This window comes from Gossypium hirsutum, chromosome A07 (assembly GCF_007990345.1).
Source record: "Gossypium hirsutum isolate 1008001.06 chromosome A07, Gossypium_hirsutum_v2.1, whole genome shotgun sequence".
Taxonomy (NCBI): domain Eukaryota; kingdom Viridiplantae; phylum Streptophyta; class Magnoliopsida; order Malvales; family Malvaceae; genus Gossypium; species Gossypium hirsutum.
This window is the reverse complement of record NC_053430.1, coordinates 1291727-1311751: the sequence shown is the minus strand read 5'-3', so window position 1 is coordinate 1311751 and position 20025 is coordinate 1291727. Positions and strand designations below refer to the sequence as shown.

General features: G+C 29.8%; 2 protein-coding genes across 3 annotated transcripts; both read left to right on the top strand.

Moving 5' to 3' along the window:
- The first annotated feature begins 12888 nt into the window (after nucleotides 1–12888).
- On the top strand, nucleotides 12889–14424 carry LOC121231944 (uncharacterized). The gene is made up of 2 exons (XM_041117091.1): nucleotides 12889–13260; nucleotides 13899–14424. Exons 1-2 carry the CDS (start codon nucleotides 13146–13148, stop codon nucleotides 14240–14242), a joined length of 459 nt encoding a protein of 152 aa, XP_040973025.1. The 5' UTR covers nucleotides 12889–13145; the 3' UTR covers nucleotides 14243–14424.
- A 289-nt stretch (nucleotides 14425–14713) lies between these two features.
- On the top strand, nucleotides 14714–19685 carry LOC121231943 (uncharacterized). 2 transcript variants are annotated; one of them, XM_041117090.1, is made up of 12 exons: nucleotides 14714–14917; nucleotides 15009–15062; nucleotides 15167–15218; nucleotides 15327–15400; nucleotides 15489–15619; nucleotides 16267–16360; nucleotides 16504–16595; nucleotides 16777–16893; nucleotides 16985–17095; nucleotides 18322–18441; nucleotides 19192–19259; nucleotides 19492–19685. In XM_041117090.1, the coding sequence occupies exons 1-12, from the start codon at nucleotides 14893–14895 to the stop codon at nucleotides 19493–19495; spliced, it is 942 nt and encodes a 313-aa protein (XP_040973024.1). In that variant the 5' UTR covers nucleotides 14714–14892; the 3' UTR covers nucleotides 19496–19685. The 2 variants fall into 2 exon arrangements, 1 of the variants encoding a protein (XP_040973024.1); XR_005930183.1 differs by lacking the exons at nucleotides 19192–19259; nucleotides 19492–19685 and adding an exon at nucleotides 17963–18076 and having other exon boundaries at nucleotides 14718–14917.
- Nucleotides 19686–20025: the final 340 nt, after the last annotated feature.

The following is a 20025-nucleotide window of genomic DNA, read 5'->3' as shown; positions in this document are numbered from 1 at the left end:
CCCTTCAAATGAAAATTTTACGGTCCTTTTAAAACCAATAAATTATAAATTAATACATGATAAAATTATATTTTAACCTTTTAAATTTTTATAATTCAATTTTGTCTTTAATAAAAATTCTAAATTCGCCTCACTTTGTATTGGTACGATTCTATGTTATAGATATATTGTATTTATAACAAAGAAACTATAAAATAAAAAAAAATCATTCTTATCAAAACATAAAGGATAAGAATAAAAGGAAAATTAGACATTAATATTTTTTATGTTATAGACTTGTAGCCTTTTAGGTATTAATTTTTTTACATTAAAAAATATAAAAGAAATATCCATTTCCTTTCATGCCCATACTTTCTAAAAGCTAATTAAATTAGTTGTATACGTAGAAAAAAAATATTTGGTTAAATAGGTTGGTTTTTTTTTAAATTTAAGGAAATAAGTGATTTTTTTGAAAGAAAGTATAAAAGCGCATTTAATTGGGCGAGCTTTCTTCACAATTAGTAAGGAAAGCGTGCCAGTTGAATGTATTTTCTTTGGAATTTTGAGAAAACATTTCCAGCTGGACGCGCTTTCTCTGACATGTTAGTAGGAAGCTCGTCCAACTGAACGAATTTCATACTCTTTCTCTAAAAATAACATATTTTTAAAATTTTTAAAAATTCGACCTATTTAGTCAATTAATAAATTTTTTTACATATATAACTAATTTAACCAAAATTAATAGGGTCCCACTTTTAAATATAATTTTAAGTGATTTCTTACGTGCAAAATTAGGAAAAATGGGGTCCGCATGTATCCCATAAAACGGGTCGGGTTGGACCTGTTTGGGTCCCTCCGAAGATTAAACTCCATATGTTTTATCCGAATCAAGCGTACGTGATTAGTCGTTATATAATGATTTAAAGGATGAAAATTGGACACGTCATCATGTTTGTGGGACCATGTTTGTTATCTGTTTTAATCTTATGTGATAACGTTCTTGATATGTAAGTGATCCAACGTTAAGGCAGCCTTTTATGGAAAGTAATCATTGGTAAGTTTTTGGTTAGCTCACTCAATTTGATATGGAGGTGTTGATTTCATGGATCGGATCGGGTTACCGCCGGATATTAAAAGTCATTTAACTTTAGGTTTGAGTTTAGTATAATTTGAATTTAATTTTTTTAATTAAATTTAGAATTGTTTAAAGGTTAGGATACTAGCTCGAGCCTAAAGGCTCACCTAAAATATAAGAGAGTTGAAATAAAAATATAAGATTCGAAAAAATAGATTTAGATAAAAAAAATTTAAATTTGTTTAAAAATATAAATAGGACTCGAGCTCTAATTTTCAAGTTTGAGCCTTACCCAACCCGGTCCTATTTCTACTTTTACAATATGTTGTTTTATTTTATATTTATATATTATGTAATTTATATCATATAAAATTAAATATATGATTATATATAATACTATAATAAAAAACATTAGAAAGTATATATTAAGTTGTTTATGTGTAAAATTTTAATAAAAATATATAAAAATATTAAATATTAAATTAAAGATAATATATTTTTATGAATATGAGTAGACTTGAACAGATTTTAATACTTATATTTTAAATCTAATTGGACCTAGACAAATATAAAATATAATAATATCATATATATATATATATATAAACTTAATTTATAAATATTTCTATTTAAATTCGAATAAAATCGAAACAAAAATTTTGAACCCAACAAATCACCCGTCTCGTAATCAAGTCTAATTGGATGAGCTTCCAAATCATTAGGTTGCCAATATCCTTTGTTCATAAGAAAGAAAAAAAAAACAACATTGCCAATATCCTCAATTCATTGGGGGAGCCGGGGGGGGGACCATTTTGTTCGTGAAGAATCGTGTGGGTCCTTTTAACGTGGACTTGATTGAAATTAAAATTAAAATTAAAAATAAAAAAAATTCAAAGTTGCTTTTTTATTTTTTCTTCGATGGAAAAGAAAAGACAAGTTGTTTCCTTAAAGCAAAGAGTGGAATGGCGTACCAAATTTCATTCATCTTCATATGGGTTATGTTGTAAAATTAAGAAAATTTAAAGGTTGCTACAGATATCGATGTTAAAATGAATTGAATGATTAATATTTTAGAGGGGGCAAAGATAAAATTTCCCATTAGCTGAAGCTAAAAAAACATTAAACTGTTAAAAACGAAATTATAATATTTAATGAAGCTGAAAAACCATTAAATTATTAAAATTTCCCAAGACTCCTACTTGAGCTTTAGCTCCGCCTTTTTGTGTGTATGAAAATATTTATTCGATAATTGATTCAATAAATCTAATTTGATTAATTTTGAGTTTAATGAAATAATTTGAATAATTATTTATTATTTTAAACTTGTATTTAAATTTTAATATAAAAATTTTAACATCTTATCCAAACTCTCTTTACGTATAAATAAATTTAAAATAGAAATGAATAATTTCAATTTCAACTTATTAATTATAATAATAAAACAAATTCAACTATTCATTTTTTATTTTTATAATAAAAAAACCTTCAATTATTTATTCTAAAAATAAAATATTTATTTAAAAAACCCAAAATTTTTTATCATAAAAATAAGATATGATAGATATCATTTTCATGGATTTGTCTTAATTCCATGCATTGAAAAGTAAGTTTTGGGAGCATAAAATATAATATAATTTCAAATCTCAAACTTTTGTTTGTGTTAATGTTTTTAAGACAAATGAGTCAACATTTGTTTGGCTTTCATTTTCACATGAAATATTATTATTCATTCTAGATGTGGACGGCTAAACACAATATGGTAAATAAAATAAAAACAATTAAAATAAAATAAAATGAAAAAATAAAGAGAAAGCGGAGGAAGGTCCAAACTTTTTTAATAAAATTCTAATTTAATCAGATTTGGAATTATCAATAAATTTAGTGAACAAATAATTAGCACCCATGTTCTAGGGTGAAGCCAAAAATTTTATTTAGGGTTGAGATAATAAAATTTTAAAAGGGTTAAAATTAAAACTATTATGTTAAAAAACTAAAATTCAATTATTTGTTTTTTAAAAGGGCCATTTTTTTTGTTTTTACATTTAACTAAAAGCTTAAAATACTTAAAATTAATATTTTATTTTTGGAGGGACTAAAATAATCATTTTTCACCTATTCACATTTGGTGCATATAAAAAAAAAAGGAATAGGGTTCAATGATTTTAGTCCATTTTGTATACTTTAAAACCAATCATGCATTCTTTATATAATTTTAACATGTTTTAAGACTATGCACATCATCTTGCAATATAAAATTAAAAAAAAAAGAGACTTAATTCAAAGTTAAATAATATAAAATATTTGATCTTGGGAGTTAAAAGGGTCACATTTTCAATGCTCAAGACTCATGATGAGTTTACTATTACCCTAATAACAATGGGCTAATTTCATTAGATGCCTTTAAACTATAGTCAAAATTCTTAATTGATCCTTAATTTCAAATTATTTAATTGAGTTGTTAGAATATAAATATAATATCAATTGAGTCTTTCTATTAGCCTAACTTTAGCTTGGATGTTATATGCTAGTTCGGATCTAAAATGGAGAATATTTAAAACACAGTGATTACAAATTAAACATGTGTATGCCTACTGTATAGACAACTTTGAACATGACATATTAAAAAAAGTTGACATAATGTCAAGTTTAGTCCTTAACGTTTACTTCTTTTTTCATTTTTTCTCTTTTTTAAGCTAAATTTGACTATAAACCTTTCAAAAAGAGTTAAATCGTTTTTTTAACAGAAATATTAACTAAAACATAATTTTTTTTAGCAATGTTAGCATGACAACCACTGTAACAGTCCATATATACTTCATGCTGACATAGTACTATTTGTCTTATATGTCATGTCAATAAATAATTTAAAATTTTTTAAAAAAAATTGAAAGTTTCATAAAGATTTTTTTTAAAAAAGTATGTACTGAATGTGGATTGTCCGTGAATTGTAATGTTTAAAAATTTAATGTTTTATTCAGTATTTTCATTAAAAAAAATTGATTCTTTTAGAAAGGTTGATGATCAAATTCCACTCTTTTTAAAAAAGTTGAGAGCCAAATTTAGCTATAAAAAAAGGGCTAAATTGATGAAAGTTGTAAACATTCAAGGCTTTGACATTATGCCACAAAAGTATCAGTAAGATTTTGGATAAACAACATTTTTAGTCACTTATGTATAGTTTAAATTATGTTTTGTTAATTGAAATTTAAATAATTACTATATGGTCACTAATATTATTGATTTGTTACATGATGATCACTAAGCCATTACCTACTGTTAACAATGTGAGGGTAATCTGACGTTGATGTAAACAATAAATTTTTTTATTATTCTCCCTTTTCTTCCTTTTCACATGAACTTTTTTCCCTTCTTTTTCTTCTCATTTTCTCTCTCTTCTTCTCCTCCTTGTCCTTCTAATAGTGGTAATTTCTCTTCTTCTCAAAGTCTTCTTCAACCTATTCTTGATGCGAACCCAAGGGGTAAACTCATTCGATTTCAAGACTAATACAAACAAGGATGGTAAATTTTATTAAATTAAATTCACTAAAGTTATTGCTTTTCAAATCAATAACATCAAACACAACATATTTTTTTGATGAGATTTGGGCATTTCTCAATTGACTTGTCTTATTATGGATTAAAAGTTGTCTCTTATCTTCGGAATGCACTTTGAAACGTGTAATTTGAGTTTAAGAGTTTAAGTTATAACTATTTTAATTAAGACTACGCAAGCAAAAAATTTTGGACAGCTTCAATATAAATGTTTTTTCTTTTTTTACCTTGAATATGAGTGTTTTTGAGTTGAAGGTTTTGGAAGTCTCTTTAATCACCAATTATTATTCTTTAGGCTTAAGTTTTACAGTTTTAGGTCACTTAGAAATTTGATTAAAATATTAAATATTTATTTATTTAACAAAAAAGTATTCAATAGTTTTATAAATGCATTATGTCATTTTCTTTCAAACTTTTATTATAAATAGGTATTTAATTCTCACTTCAAATCATACATTTCAAAAAAAAAAATCTTTTAAGCCTTCTTAAGTTTTTGAGAGTTCATTTAAAGGGGTGAAGAAAGTGGCAATTATAGTGGAGCTTCTACCTTTTAACTTATGCGTTGTCTGCATTGTATATGGTGAATGATTGAGCTTACTATATCTTGAGGGATGACAGGCAATAAAACTTATCTGTACCGATTATTACCATTGAGAGGGTGCATATTGTCTTCAAAGAGTGATCTGGTTCGTGCCTCAATCCTCATCGTCTATTTTAACTATTAGAATTATGATAGTTTTACAACAACAAATTGATCTTATACTCCTATTTGAAATAATTATTGTGCAAAATTCTCCAATAATTTGAGATAGTTATTCATTGTGAAAAGCAACGTTGAAAGCTTGCTCAAAACTACTCAAGCTAGTTATGCGTGTTAAGAGATTAAGCATGCGGTTAAATAGTTGTTATAATAGTGGTTTATTAGTTGAGTGATTGTAGTTGCTTTAATTTGGTCACTATTATAGATAGTCTTTGCAAGCTTGTCTATTCCTTTAGCAATTTATGGTTAAAAGAGAAGTCATAGTTCACTTTTATTTTCTCTTAGTTTTTTTTATTAACTTCTTTATTCATCTCCTCTTCTTCTTGGGAGATTCTCTTTAATTTGTTTATGAACCAAGATTCCAACAATCTAAATGTTAGAGATTGTGTGACCCGAATCTTATAGGCAAAATAAGGGGTTTTGTGGCAGGCTACGGCCTTGGGCCGAACGGACCATATAGCACAAGTTGAATCCATATAGAACTATTATTATTCTATTTGACTTTGATTAGAAAAGGGTTTTTCAACCCTGTAGTTGAAACTCTTATTGTATTATTCGTTTTTCAACATTGGTGAATTTTTTCTCATCTACCTGTAGTTTTTTCCCGAAAGGGTTTCCACGTAAAATCTGTGTGTTCTTTTTTCTTTTCTTTTTGCTTTGCGATTGTTCTACCGCCATTATCGACGTTTATTATAACACTGAACTTTTCTTTTCGCTTTGATGGTGCAAATTATAATAGATGAAAGCAAATGACTTTTTTAATTCTACTTGACTCTTTTAAATTTTCACCGATTAGAACTCGGTCCTCCTCAATTGATGCAAGATAAAACAATGGTGGTGGGGAAGTTTGATATAACATACAGTGGGGAGATTAAGATGATGCCTTTTAGAGTTGGCCGGATAAGAATATAAAAAAAAGAAAGAAAAAAATAAAAAAAATGAGTGAAAGGTATTATTTTTAATAGTCATATTAGATTGTCGCCACACCATTAACGACAGGTAATGGCTTAATGACTATAACGTAACAAATCGATAATGTTAGTGATCATATAGTAATTTTTTAAAATTCAATGACCAAAATGTAATTTAAACCATACATAAGTGATTAAACTTGTAGTTTACCCTAAAATTTAGTTGGGTTATTTAATTTATTTAACATGTCAAACTCTTGCCATGCAATTAAGTTAGGCGTGTTTAAATTTTGATTCATGTATTTTAAATATACTTTATGTCAAATTAGAACTAACATTTAATATCCAAGTTGATGATTGGATTTACAAAAAGATCTGATTGATGTGATAATACTTTAAAGATTCAATTACAATATTTTGAAGCTTGGAAGTTAATTTAAAATTTGGATAGTAGTTTAAGAACCCTTAGTGTATTTAATCTTAAGCTTTTTTTCCCTTTTTTAATAAGGGACAGGGGATGGAGATTATTTTAGGATTAAACTCGAAATTGGTATCAAGATTTGAGCATAAATCATTTGTTACTTTGCCTGTAATCCAACTGACACAATTCTATAATAATAATTTAAACCCTAATTCATTACTATCTTATACTAAAATTAAAGATAAAGAAGCAAAAGATGGAGATAAATGGTTATTCTTTCTTTCTTTTTTATTTGTTTATATAACTTTTAGCTCACGAATTTCGCAATTAGGTCCTTATATTTTTTTTGTTCATTTTGATACATGAACTTAACAACTAGATCCATTTTAGTCCTTGAATTTGAATTCTATCAAAGTTTGAAGGTGTGGCACAATGCCACATCATTAAACTTTTCCATTTGTCAAGTCCATGGACCAAAATGACTAAATAAGCTTAGTTGCCAAGTTTAGGTACCAAAAGTAGATAAAAAAAATATAGGTACCAAAAAGGACCTAATTGCAAACTTTAAGGGCTTAAAGTTATATTAACCCTTTTTTCAAATTACTAACGATTTTTTTTTTTAGAACTTATCCAAAAAAAATCCAATGGCAAGTTGATGACTTGTCGTTTTCTTACAGGAAGCCGGTTGAAAAGTATGTCATTGGTTTCGGTTATCCAACTAATTTTGAGGTTGATATGTTGATGGGATATTGGAGTAAGCCAAAATGGAGAAGAGTTTTTGAGTACAAAAAACAACCAATACTTACGCAATAATTAATAGACAAGATTAAGATTATATCCTCTCAACCAAAGACATGATTTTTGACATCAAATCCATTATAATTTGTGTTTGGTAATGAAGGTTTAACTAACACTTAATTTACATTCTTCAAATGTTTATTTCTTTGGTCGAATTCTGTTATTAGTCTCTATATTTTATGAAAGTTATAAATTTAGTCTTTATATTTTGATTTGCTCAATTTTAATTGGTATATAATTTTTTGAATCGATCAATTTTATTTCTAATCTAAATAGTAACAATTAAATTCATTTGGTTAAATTCAATTATTAGTTATGTACTATGCGTATAGCTGTAGATTTAATCTATATTTTTTAATTGGATCATTCTAAGTCCTTATGCTTTTCGAATTTTAAAATTTTAGTTTGGACCTAAATGACATTCATTAATCCATTAACCGGCTCTTTAGGGAGTAATATGTGAAAATAACAAACTTATATGACATTATACATATAATAATACGTTTGCCATATTAGATTTTTGAAATAACAGAACTTAATAAATTTAACAATTATCGTTTGGTGATGACTGAAATCTTAAAATTGAAATATATAAAAATTAAAATTAATCAAATTAAAGTATAGAGACTAATTACATATAACTTAAAATTTTTAATTATTTAATTCGACTTTGAATGGTGTTAGACTGTCCCAAACTAAAAAAAATATCTTGTTTAAGATCCCAACCAGACCAGCTGTCTGGTCCATACACTGGTCTTAATTAGTTTATGGGGGCAAAAATAAAAGCAGAAGATGTTGTTCTTACAATTTGGTTAGTTATGGTTATAATGGGTACAGCTTTACTTGACATTGAAACTACTTTGCAATTTCATTTGTTCAACTACCGCTAGTTGTTGACTTCCACCCAAAAAAGAAAAATCAAACAGTCTAAAGCTAGTTTTTGCCTTCTATTTGACGATTTTGTTGCATTTTGTAACCAATTTTGTTCCAAGTACTTGGTTCGTTTGTGTCTCCTATTGGAACAGTGGTTAAATTAATTAAATTATTGATTCATTAGTTTGTTCAGTCTAGTAGGTTAGATTAAAAAATTATTAAAAAATATTAAAAGTCAATTTAATAAATCTGTATTAATTCATGATTGAACCAGTTTAAATTTTTGTTTTTTTAGATCAATACATTGATCAATTCTTAATCTAATCAATCCAATTAGTCAAATCCTATTAAGATAACCATACTTACAAATTACAAAATCTTAAAGAATTAACTTTATGTTATAGATAAATTAATCGAGCCGAAATAAGACTAAAGCCTATCTACCTTTAAGTTATGGATTGTGCCACATGGAACATTAGTTATCCATGTCTTCTCCATATGTCAGGACACGTTGCGTAAATGGGTGAAAGTGTTTGTTTGTAAGGAAAATTCTTTGTTTCAAAGTTTAACCAACTTCAAAGCATCATTCATGATTAATGACCATAACAAAAAATAAATTGAAAATTGGGTGAGGGGCGAATTCAACAAATTTAATTATAAATTTTCGAAAGATTATATTTTTATTATTTTTGAATGAATTAAAGATTTTTTTTTATTTTTAGAGGACAAAATATATTTTTACTATATATTTATTTATAATTATAATAGTATTAAATTCAACTTTTTTTTAGGGCCAAAACCTCTGTTTGTCCTCTAATATTTACCCCAGATAATCTTTTAAATATATAAAAAATAATTAAAATAAAATAAATCTTGTATTCAATATTCATATTTGGAATTTTATTGATTTTGAATTCAAAAAATGAGATATTTCAACACTTTATTTCAACTATTAATTAAAGTAATAATTAGAAAAATGGACAAGCATTTCCCATACAAGCAAATTTAAAATTATTACAACTAGTTGGGTTCAACTCAAATCTCTATGAGATTTTTGATTGACTTTAAATATGGTAATAATTTACTAATATATATTGGAGTTCTTTTTAATCAAATTTCTATCAGATTCTTCTGAGAAACATAAATATACAATTTTTATTATTTTTAGAATCGAACTGATGATTAAATCGATTTTTGATCTAACTATCAATCTAGTTTCAATTAAATAAATTATTAAAATTTTATAAAAATTAAAAAAATATTATTCAATTACCGATTCAATTAATTTTTATTGCAGTCAATATTAATTTATGAGTTAACAAGTTTTTTTCCTTACTCTAAACTTATGTTATAACTGATTTTTGATCTAATTAATCCAATCCACTTGTATATTCCGATTTCAACGACCTCCATTCATGTACTAAATTGCTTTTAGGGTTTTCAAACTTTTAGGCGAAGACCATCCCCGTGTTTTACCAGTAGAATTAATAATAACTGAGAAAAAAAAAGAAGAAAAAAGACAGAAGCCACTTCATCCTGTCAACATGTACACACAGGCACAGCAATTTAATTAAATCAGCTTTCGAGTAGGCCAACTAATGGGGAAGTTTTAAAATTGGTTAAATTTTGGTTTTCATCCTTGAACTATACTCAATTTAAGATTTAATTCCTAATTTTTAATTTGACATTATTTGACCCAATGTTATTCGTTAGTCCAAACCATCAACACCGTTGCAAAATCCTATTTGATAGAAGTGGATTTAAAAAAAAAAATTCTCAAATCTCAAAACTTGAAATTTGAAATTCTTTATGTAAATTGTGAAATTATGGAACCCCAAGTACTTGTTTTCCACTAATTTGTCATTTTAGGGGAAAAAATACCAACTCAACCTCATAATTAGGATTTTTTAAATATACATATATACACACATTGGATTAAGGCATAACATTAATAATAATAGGAAGACCAAACTATGTTAAATTAAAATAAAAAGATTTATTTTTCAAGTTGAATATAATATAGGGATGAACACCATAATTTAACCCGAAAAATAGGGTTCTAAGTTGAAACTTGCATCCATCTATTTCTCACCATGAACAACCTTCGTGGCATGGGTCCATTATTGTAGTCCAGACTGGCAAAGATAATAATAATAATAATAATAATAAGAGATTAAGTTAATGGTGAAATGGTAAATTGTTCCCTCTTAAAATTAAAATCCAATTCTAGCCACTCTAGAATGAAAATTTCATAATCTAATCCTTCAAAAAATTATAAAATTTTACATTAATACAATAATAAAATTACATTCTAACTGTCTCAAAAATTTATAATTTAAATCTAACCCTGAAAAGAATTGGCCTAGACATAGTATCTGTTATATGTATATAATTAATGAAATTGGGTCCACATTTCATGAGAAAATCTTAGTTTTTTAATGACAACTTACGATGTTTTTGTTTGAAGGATAAGAATTTTAAAAAAAAAAAAAAAGAACAGACATGCTTTATCATTGCTTTATCATTCCAAGTCATGCATATAAGAGCTTCCTTATCTTTTATTTGTTATCATCATTTTACGAGTTTGACACATTTGATAATAATCTCCATGGGGACTTGTACATCAGATAAAGATTACTCTCCAATCACTTATCAATTTTAAAATTTGATTCCGAATTAAAATTCAATTCAATTCAATTAAATCTGATTTTATCATAAAAAAATTAATAATAATTTAAATTTTATAAATATAAATATAAAATGATTTAAATTCAAAATGACTTAAAATTTAGAATAACATTAAACAAATAACTTGTAAAAATTGGAATTTAGAATTACTTAACTCGAAAATCTTACTAACAAACTTGAACAATCCAAACAAAATGTAACCCAAACCTAATATGACTTGCCTTAATTAATTAAATCTAAACTCAGTTTAACCCATTCAATCAAAAGGTCTAATTATACTAATTGTTAGATATTTTATGTTGATGTCACGATTGAATCTGGAGTCAAATAAAACCGACATCAAAACGGGTGGTAAAATATTTAATATTATTTTTACCATATACAAGATTTGAACTTGAGATCCTGCTTAAGGGATATAGACTTTTTTATTACTTGACTTAATAAAAACCGGTATATTTAATCGAGTGATAAAAAATTCAATGTGTTTTGGGATTATAAAAACTTGGGTGGGAAACTGCGGGGTGTTGTTGAGGCTCATAATGCAAGTGGACAAGGGTCAAATTTTCTGGTTACAAGACACATTTGCCATTGGACCTAAGTCCACCAAAAATTTAGGAGATCATTTAAGAATAAATGGTCTTTTAGAGTGGCAATGGCCCAATTTAGGACTTAAGTTCAAGAGTAGCTATCAAGGTCTAACTCGTCCTTAGTCCCTATAAATTTTTAACTTTTGAAATTTAATTCTTTTATCTTTAATCTTTTGAATTTAGTCCTTTACCTGCTTGAAGTTTAACCAATAACACTTCTATCCGATTTCTACTTAATTTGAATGTGTTTACAGTTGGATTTTAATTTTATAAATAAGGTATTTAAATATTAAAATGTCATATTTTCAAAATTAACAAAAATTCATTAAAAATTGTATCATTTGGCCATTAATTTTTAAATAAAAAAATTTAGATAAGCTAAAATCTTAAAATTAAATTAAAATAGACTAAAATTTAAACGTTGGAAGAGTAAAAAGTAGTAGTAATAATTAAATAGCCTTTGCATCATAGGTTAAGAATTAAATTAGTGACCACAATATTGTATTTAGGGATGAAAATGGATAGAGGTGAAGTCAAGGGGGTCAGTAGGGCTAAGGCCCTCTAAAATGGGAAAATGTCACTTTGCTACTTTAAATTTTATTGTAATTTAGTAAATGGTTAAATTGCAATGATAAAATTTTGATTTAATCTTTCAAAGTTGATAAAGATACAAGCTAATACAATGGTGAAATTGTAAATATCTCTCATAAAAATATATAACTCAATTTCGCCCCTAAAAAAGAAATAATTTCTAGCTTCGGCCTTAACTAAGGTTAATGTAATTTCATATATTTAATTTGCATGTTGCGAACTTGGATATTAGAGATTCAAATAATATTTAGTTTTGGATACTCTAACTATTATTCACAATAAATGTAGAGCATATGCAAACATTAACCATCGAATATCCCTCATCCAAATTCGTTTTACTTTTGACTATAACAAACTCTAATATTGTATATTTTAATTATATGAATCCATTAATTTAATCTTCATATTATTATTAATATTATGCCTTGATCCAAATCACTAACACAATTGAGAAATTCTATTAGTTGGGTTTAAGAAAAATCAAACTAGAAATTTTTTTCAAATGAAAGAAAGCGATTAATATACTATTAAGTATATGAAATTAGTTTTTATATTCAATTTGGTACTTAAAATTTTTTGTGTCTTGATTAAGCACCAATGTCTTTTTTACTATATTAAATGTGTCAAGCATTCACTGGCCAGTGCACGTGTCAGACATTTAGTGGGTCACATGATAACGGGTACTAAATTGAACAATATAGCCAAGTTTAGGTACCAAATGATATATTAACTCATAGAAAACAACTATTTTGATAATCATAGATTAACGTTCAATTCCCCAGGTCTAGGAGCCAAAAACAAAGAGTTTGGATTGTTGAAACTTAAAGTGCAAATCAAAGTTTGAAAAATTAGATTCAAAGGGGGTTAAATAAAACAAACAAGAAAAATCCTTTAATTTACTTCAAGGAGAATGGAACCATCTCAATCTCAAAATGAAACCCTTCCTATCTCTTCTAAGGAATCCCGCGTTAACCGCTTCAAGCCCATTTGGCGATTTTTCTTGATTTCCAATCTCGCTCTTGGAGGTAATTTGCTTTTGTATTTTTCTTTTAATCTGATGTTAGTTTCTTAACAATGGGTTGATGTTCTTTTTAGTAATATTTTTTCGTTTTTACCTTTGATATAATCATGTTTAGGATGTGTTTGATATAATGTTTAGCTGAAATATACTGTGTTTCGTATATGTTTTTTGGAAGGTTTACGCTAATGGGTTGAGAAAACTTGCAACGAAGACTGTTGTTATGACATAAGTTAGAAGCTGAAAGATTTGTTGCTAAACACATTGAAATGAGTATATGCGCATAATATAGTTTTTACTTCCTATGAGAGGTTTAAAAATTACCAAGACTTTCCGGTCATTGATCGTGTTGTTCAAGTATGACATCGATGAGCATTAGCTTTTAGCATTGGTGATTGGTTCGTAGTAGCATCGAGTCATTGGTTCTAACATTAGTGTTGTTTTTAAGTTATTATTTTAGATAATTATTTCTTAGTTGTGTTGTCATTCATGAGGATTAGAATTCTGAGATGAATTTGCCTTGCATTTGTTTATAATTAGCTCAATCCTCTATTTATGCATTTGAATTCTATGATGGGACATACAATTTGTTTCGTTTCAAAGTTACCTTTCGGGATTAGCTGACATTATTGCTCCCCGTTGCAGCGTATATATTTGCACAGGCAAGAAGGAAGAACTCAAGCATTGCTGATAACAAACCTGCTAAAAAGGAGGAGGAGCACAGCAAGAGTGAAACTGAAGCAGATGTGTCTTCTGATGCAGTGACGGATGCTTTAGTTCATGAGGAACCTCCGATCCTTCCAATTGTTGCAAAACCCCCAAAGGTTTTGGATCCCATTCCCGAAGATCAGCAGCGTGAACTTTTCAAGTGGATGTTGGAAGAGAAAAGAAAAGCCAAGCCTAGTGACCCTGAAGAAAAGAAAAGAATTAATAAAGAGAAGGCTGTTCTCAAACAGTTTATTCGCACAGAATCTCTTCCCAGAATTTGATTATCACATCTTGTTGTACTCGACAAATTCTTGCTTTATCAAAGAACAAATTACTATTGAGGATGAATTGAAATATCACATGTCAAAGATGGGATTCTGGTTTTTGGTACCCATCTCTTGTGAAATTGAATTACAAGAACTTGTATTACATTTTGACAGCAGCTAGACTAAGACATTCTTCACATCTGATTCATCGGAACTAATTGAGTCTTCTCGATAGGCTTGACAGCTAAAGAATTGAGTATGCTCAATGTGTTTGGCAGTGAAATGTGTATTTTTGCTTTGATTAGTAACAAATTCACACACCTATCAATAACGGAAGGCAACAAAAATAAACAGATGTTTGGGCCAGTAGGCAATTGTACCTATTGGCTCTTAGGTGAGACAAAAAGATAAGAGATTGGTTCCCTCAATCCCTAGCCTTAGTGGGGTCCAGTATATAACCTTTTCCTACAAGACTAGCCACATGTTTTTTCATCTATCATTCTTATAAACTCTACCAGGTGGAAATGCAACTGAGCTGTTCTTAGAAGTTTTACATCCAAATTATTATATTGAAATGATATTGTTTAGTTTTGGTCTTTTAGTCGCTGGTTAATCTCTTATCATCATCTCTACTTTTCTAGTCGTACTGCATAGCTTTCTTGCAAATGCCGGGAACCATCCAAGTTTCAGGTACCAAATGCTATGCTAACTTTAATTCGTAAAATGGCAGTTAAAGTTCATATGCTTTTCTTTCGAGACTTCCTCATTTGATTCATGTCAGTTCTGGATTTCAAGGGTCTCCAATCAACATCACCATCTTCGCAATCAGTAAAAGGTAGTCAATCAATACCTGTTGTTCTACTTTCTTATCTTGAATGGCTATAAATATACACAATGTGAGAAGGAAAAAATTGTGGTAATTCATCCTTTATAATGCAGTTTCCATGGGAAAAACAGAGTACCAGACTTGCGACAAGGGAGAATTCTCGTTGTAGAGATTCTGAACACTGTTTTGACTTCTGTAATTCTGGTTTTGATTTAGCTATGTTCTTTAACTTCTGATTTTTTCTTAATATCCAACATGCTTGCTGTGGCACAGTCCCTTGACAACCCTTCATGACAATTTGATTATAACACTTCAAGATGCCGATGGGAATGAGATTACGCATAGAGGTTAGTCCTTATTCGTTTTAAAATGCGTTGGAAAATTGGATTTTAATTTAGCGGTAAGGCTTATTGAAATATTGATGGTATGGAGCAGTAGTTGAGACCAAATTGGTGGTTGAGAAAGGTGTTTGGGACAACATATTTTCTCTCGAAGGAGGTTGGCACGTACATATGAAGTTGCAGTTTGTCCTCAGTGAAGAAGAGCGCCAGAGAATCCGAGTAATGGTATTGTTCCTTTATTTTAGCCGTTCTTATTTTGATGCAATGGATGGTTACTTATACTTGATTTGCATTCAAATAAATTTATTATTATCCTTATCGTAATTTTAAATTAAATTATTATATCTTATTTTAAATTAACTGTTTGAATTTCTATTTTAACTGTAACCATCTACCTTTACCTCTATAAATAGAGGTTTTCATCAATAAATGGATGGAGTTTTTCTAGTAGTCTCCCATTACTTAAATATGGTATCAGATTTGATCTAACACTCTTGTTAGTTCGATCCTATAGCTCACCTATCACTCTCAAATAAGAACATGGTTCTCGATCTTGGCCTATACACATTTTCTTACACCTTCGTTCAAACAAGTATATCTGTGGACCTTCATAATCATGTGGCCCCAACAATTTCAGTGGAGTCATCTCTTATTTATCAAAGCCAATCAATTGGCTTTCTTTTATCAATAAATCAATGGAGTCATTTAAGTACTCTCCCATTACTTCAATAAGATGTGGTTATACCCCAAACAATGAACCGCATTATGATGTATGATAAATGCAAGCCCTTGGTATCCCCTTTGAATTTTGGAACCCTGGTAAACGTATTCCTTTCGTAGCACAACTTAATTATATTTAATCACATTTTCAGAGAGAAGCTGCACTAAAGAAGAAACATGAAGAGCTTTGCAATAGTGGTCATGGAAGTCCTGAACGTGCTTCCATCGGTTACAGTGAAGTTTCAGGTTCGATTTTGCCGCAGCCAACTTTCATTTTCCATTTACCAGAAAAGCTAGGGAACATTGAAAAGAATATAAATCAAGCAGTGCATGAAACTTGCATGTACAAAAGCTTTTACTTAACATATTGAGTACTCCATTTTCTCAAGGTCCGCTACAAAGTTTATCCCGAAGTGGATTGCTAGCCGATGAAGATACCAAATTCGATAGAATTTATCCTATTCAGAAGCAAAAGAACACAGTTAAGGATTGTTTATCACTGCAGTAAAACTCTTTTTCTCTCGGTTAACAAACCTTGTGTTTTCTTAATGTTCATTTCGTATGCATATGTAGAATAACAGAGGCGAAAACAAAGGAAATATTTCGGCCAAGTCCATGTGACAAAATCATTTAATGTCCATCTAACTGAATTATGTTACCAGGATACAGTTCCTCTAGAACTAGAGAAGGTTAATACCTCCAAGAAGCAGGGACCAGCTGTGAAAGCCCATAGCAATATAAGGAAAATGATAAGTGCATTTGAGGGTAGTCTAAACCAGGTATATTAAGCATGTTTCTTAAATTTATCCATTTGTTATTGTAACTTAGCATATGATTAAAATTTATTGAACTTGATCTGTGGCATGGCAGGATGTGAAACCTTCTGCTAAACCACCGCCAACAATATCTCGGACAAGGAAGACTGGAATAGCAAATTCACATCCTAATGATGTTGAGACAGAAAAAATGGTACCACCAAAGGTAACTTTAGGAATGGTCTCTACAATGAATATGAAAAAACAAAAAATGTATTAAGGAAAAAGTCAAAGACTATATTGGTTCTTTCAAACCTCTATATCAGTCTGCATCATCTAAAGGAACTGAGCAGTTGGAGTCAACTACACCACGTATTGAGAAATAGAAGCAAAAATTTTGGATATGAAGAATAAATTCTGTTGAGGAGGTCGAAGTCTTCGATGTGACATCTATTGGGTAGCCAATTGGACCCCTAACAATTGAATGTATTGTCCCCCGGGGAGGGTTTTGTCTCCTGTGCTCTGTCGAGAGCTAGCGTGCCATGGGTGGCTGCCCTGAGGGCTTGGTTCACAGAGTTGGGAGTGCCTCTATTGTATGTGGATGTACGGCCACCCACCAAAGCAACGTGAGCATCTTGCCTTTGGTGGGGTTCGAACGCCTGACCTATGGCATATAGGTCACTTGTTGGGGAGACAAAACCCTCCCCGAGAGGCAATACTTTCGGTTGTTGGGGGTCCTATCGAGTGCCCAGCAGACATGCTTCGAAGACTTTTCCCGAAGGAGTCGACCCCCCTCAACAGATTGAAGTTAAACAGAAAGAAAGTGATGTGAATGAAGAGAAGAATTATTCCAAAGATGTCAAGAGAGCATCAGCTACAGAGAATGCTTGACAAGCATTCAAAAGGCAACCAATCTTGGAACCCTATTTTATAAAATAAAATAAAATAGAAAAGAAACATTCAAGCCGAAAATTAGTAAAAAGAGGATGGTGTAGAAGAATTTTTTCTACTTCAAATGATAAACTGAAATCAATGGCTATTTAAAGTGATGGCCACTGTTTCATTGGTAGCTCTGGTCTCTGGATATTTCTAGTTGAAGCTAGATGTTGCCTAAGCATAACAACAGGGGCCAAAGAAATAGTGGACCTAATGGGAGTGTGCTGGATGAAACAAAGAAGCTGAGATCTTGTGATCATATAGTTACAGGGTAGGTTTGCTAGATACCCCATGTATACATATTGTTGTAGATTGTCATCTCTCTTGAGTGGACATAATGCAAGATACCCCCTATATATATATTGTAGATTGTCATCTGTCTTTAGTGGACATAATGCAAAGGCGGAAAGTACATGTATTCATATGTAAATATGTTCAAATTTGGTAACACTGGATCTTTTTTGTAGATGATTGTAATATCCTAACCAAACTGTTTTATTTGCCTGTTAAGTACAGGTTGACGTTGATGCTGCCACTGCTACTGAGGTAAATGAAGATGGCAACAATTCTGAAAAGTTAAGACCACGGTCTGAGAATTCAGAGGATCCTCAAGACTCTATAGGACCTTTTAGACAGGTTATACTTTCTCCTTTACTATTAAGTAACAAGCATTTACCCTTTGCTAGAAGGTGTTATATATTCCTCGAAATCTTATCAAAGTTGTCATAATGCAAAACCATGTTAGTTTCCCCTTGAGTTTAATATGAATTGAAGCCAGAACCTTGCAAGTAAATCATGCTCAAATGACTATGTTTTCATTGCACCATTGATGTCAACTGAAATGAAAGATAATTTTTGTTGAGAGGGGATCGGCTTCTTTGGGAGAAGTCTTCGAAGTGTTGTCTGTCAGGCAGCTGATCCGATCCCCCAACAACAAAAGGTATTGTCCCTGGAGGAGGGTTGTCTCCTGTGCTCTGCTGAGAACCAGTGTGCCGTGAGCACGGCTTGCCCTTGGTGGGTGGCTGTACGTTCACGTACGGTCGAGGCATTCCTGGCTATGTGAACTAGGCACTCAGGGCAGCAGCTCACAACATACTGGCTCTCGGCAGAGCATGGGAAACAAAACCCTCCTCCCGGGGACAATACCTTCGGTTGTTGGGGGATCAGGTTGGCTGCCTGGCAAATGACACTTTGAAAACTTCTCCTGAAGGAGCCGACCCCCTCAACAATTCTAAATCCACTTAGTATCTAGAATCCCATTGAAACTTGAATCCTGAATGTTTATATATGTACATCCTTCTACAGTAATCTCTTTGTTCTCAATACCTTGTTGATAAGAACAAGCGAATGATATTATTTCTGCTAATTTCTTTTTCTTTACATCAGGTAGTTAAAGTCATAATCATGGTAGGCTTTGCAACACTAGTTCTCCTAACAAGAAAAAGGACTTACAGGTACCAATATATGTACATGTATTTGTTGGTGAATCTCATGCTATTTACCCTAAACCCTGCAATCTCTGCATTTTTTTTACCGAAATATCGTGTAAATTATCGAATACTTTGTTTACATGCATTTCTTTGAGGGGGGAAATTGCAAAGCCTATAAATCCTAAACAAAGATGAAAAAGATATCTGTTATGCATTTATCAGCTAACATGTATTTGTCTGTTTTATGATCTTGCAGATAAAGTTAGCTGCTGAGAAATGTATGTCATTATGCTACGATTTAGAATCATTTGGATCCTATGCAGACTCTTTGCTTCTTCTTTTAGTTGATTTACTCCTCTACTAGCAAATCAAATTGGATTTTATACTCAAAATATCTGTATAAAGATTCATGTAAAATTTTCTGTTAATATTCAATTCTTCAGGAGCTCATATGTAATTTGCACTTGGTTAAAATATGCTCCGAGTAGGAATTTAGTTCCTCTACTTGTCAATTTTCAAAATTTAGGTCTAATTGTTAACTCTGGCTAAATTTTTCTGTTAAATTTGTTAGTGTGCCATTTTGATATAAAAAGAATACTTACTTGGTAGTTATGTAATAAAAATAAAGTTGTAATGAACTTAAATTTGAAAAAAAAATTTAATGGTGTTAATAATTGAACTTGTATTTTTAAATTCGAAAAACAAAGTGATTAAATTTATTAAAAAAGAATAGAAAGATTAAATTTCAAATATACGAAAATAAATATTCTTGAAGCATATTTTAATCTTT

Excerpts from the sequence above, each read along its gene's own strand:
- LOC121231944 (XM_041117091.1), top strand. The coding sequence starts at position 13,146 with ATGGAACCATCTCAATCTCAAAATGAAACCCTTCCTATCTCTTCTAAG. Across the intron at positions 13,261-13,898 it reads TTCCAATCTCGCTCTTGGAG|CGTATATATTTGCACAGGCA; the intron begins GTAATTTGCTTT and ends TCCCCGTTGCAG.
- LOC121231943 (XM_041117090.1), top strand. The coding sequence starts at position 14,893 with ATGCCGGGAACCATCCAAGTTTCAG. Across the intron at positions 15,219-15,326 it reads GACAAGGGAGAATTCTCGTT|TCCCTTGACAACCCTTCATG; the intron begins GTAGAGATTCTG and ends GCTGTGGCACAG. Across the intron at positions 16,361-16,503 it reads CGGTTACAGTGAAGTTTCAG|GTCCGCTACAAAGTTTATCC; the intron begins GTTCGATTTTGC and ends CATTTTCTCAAG.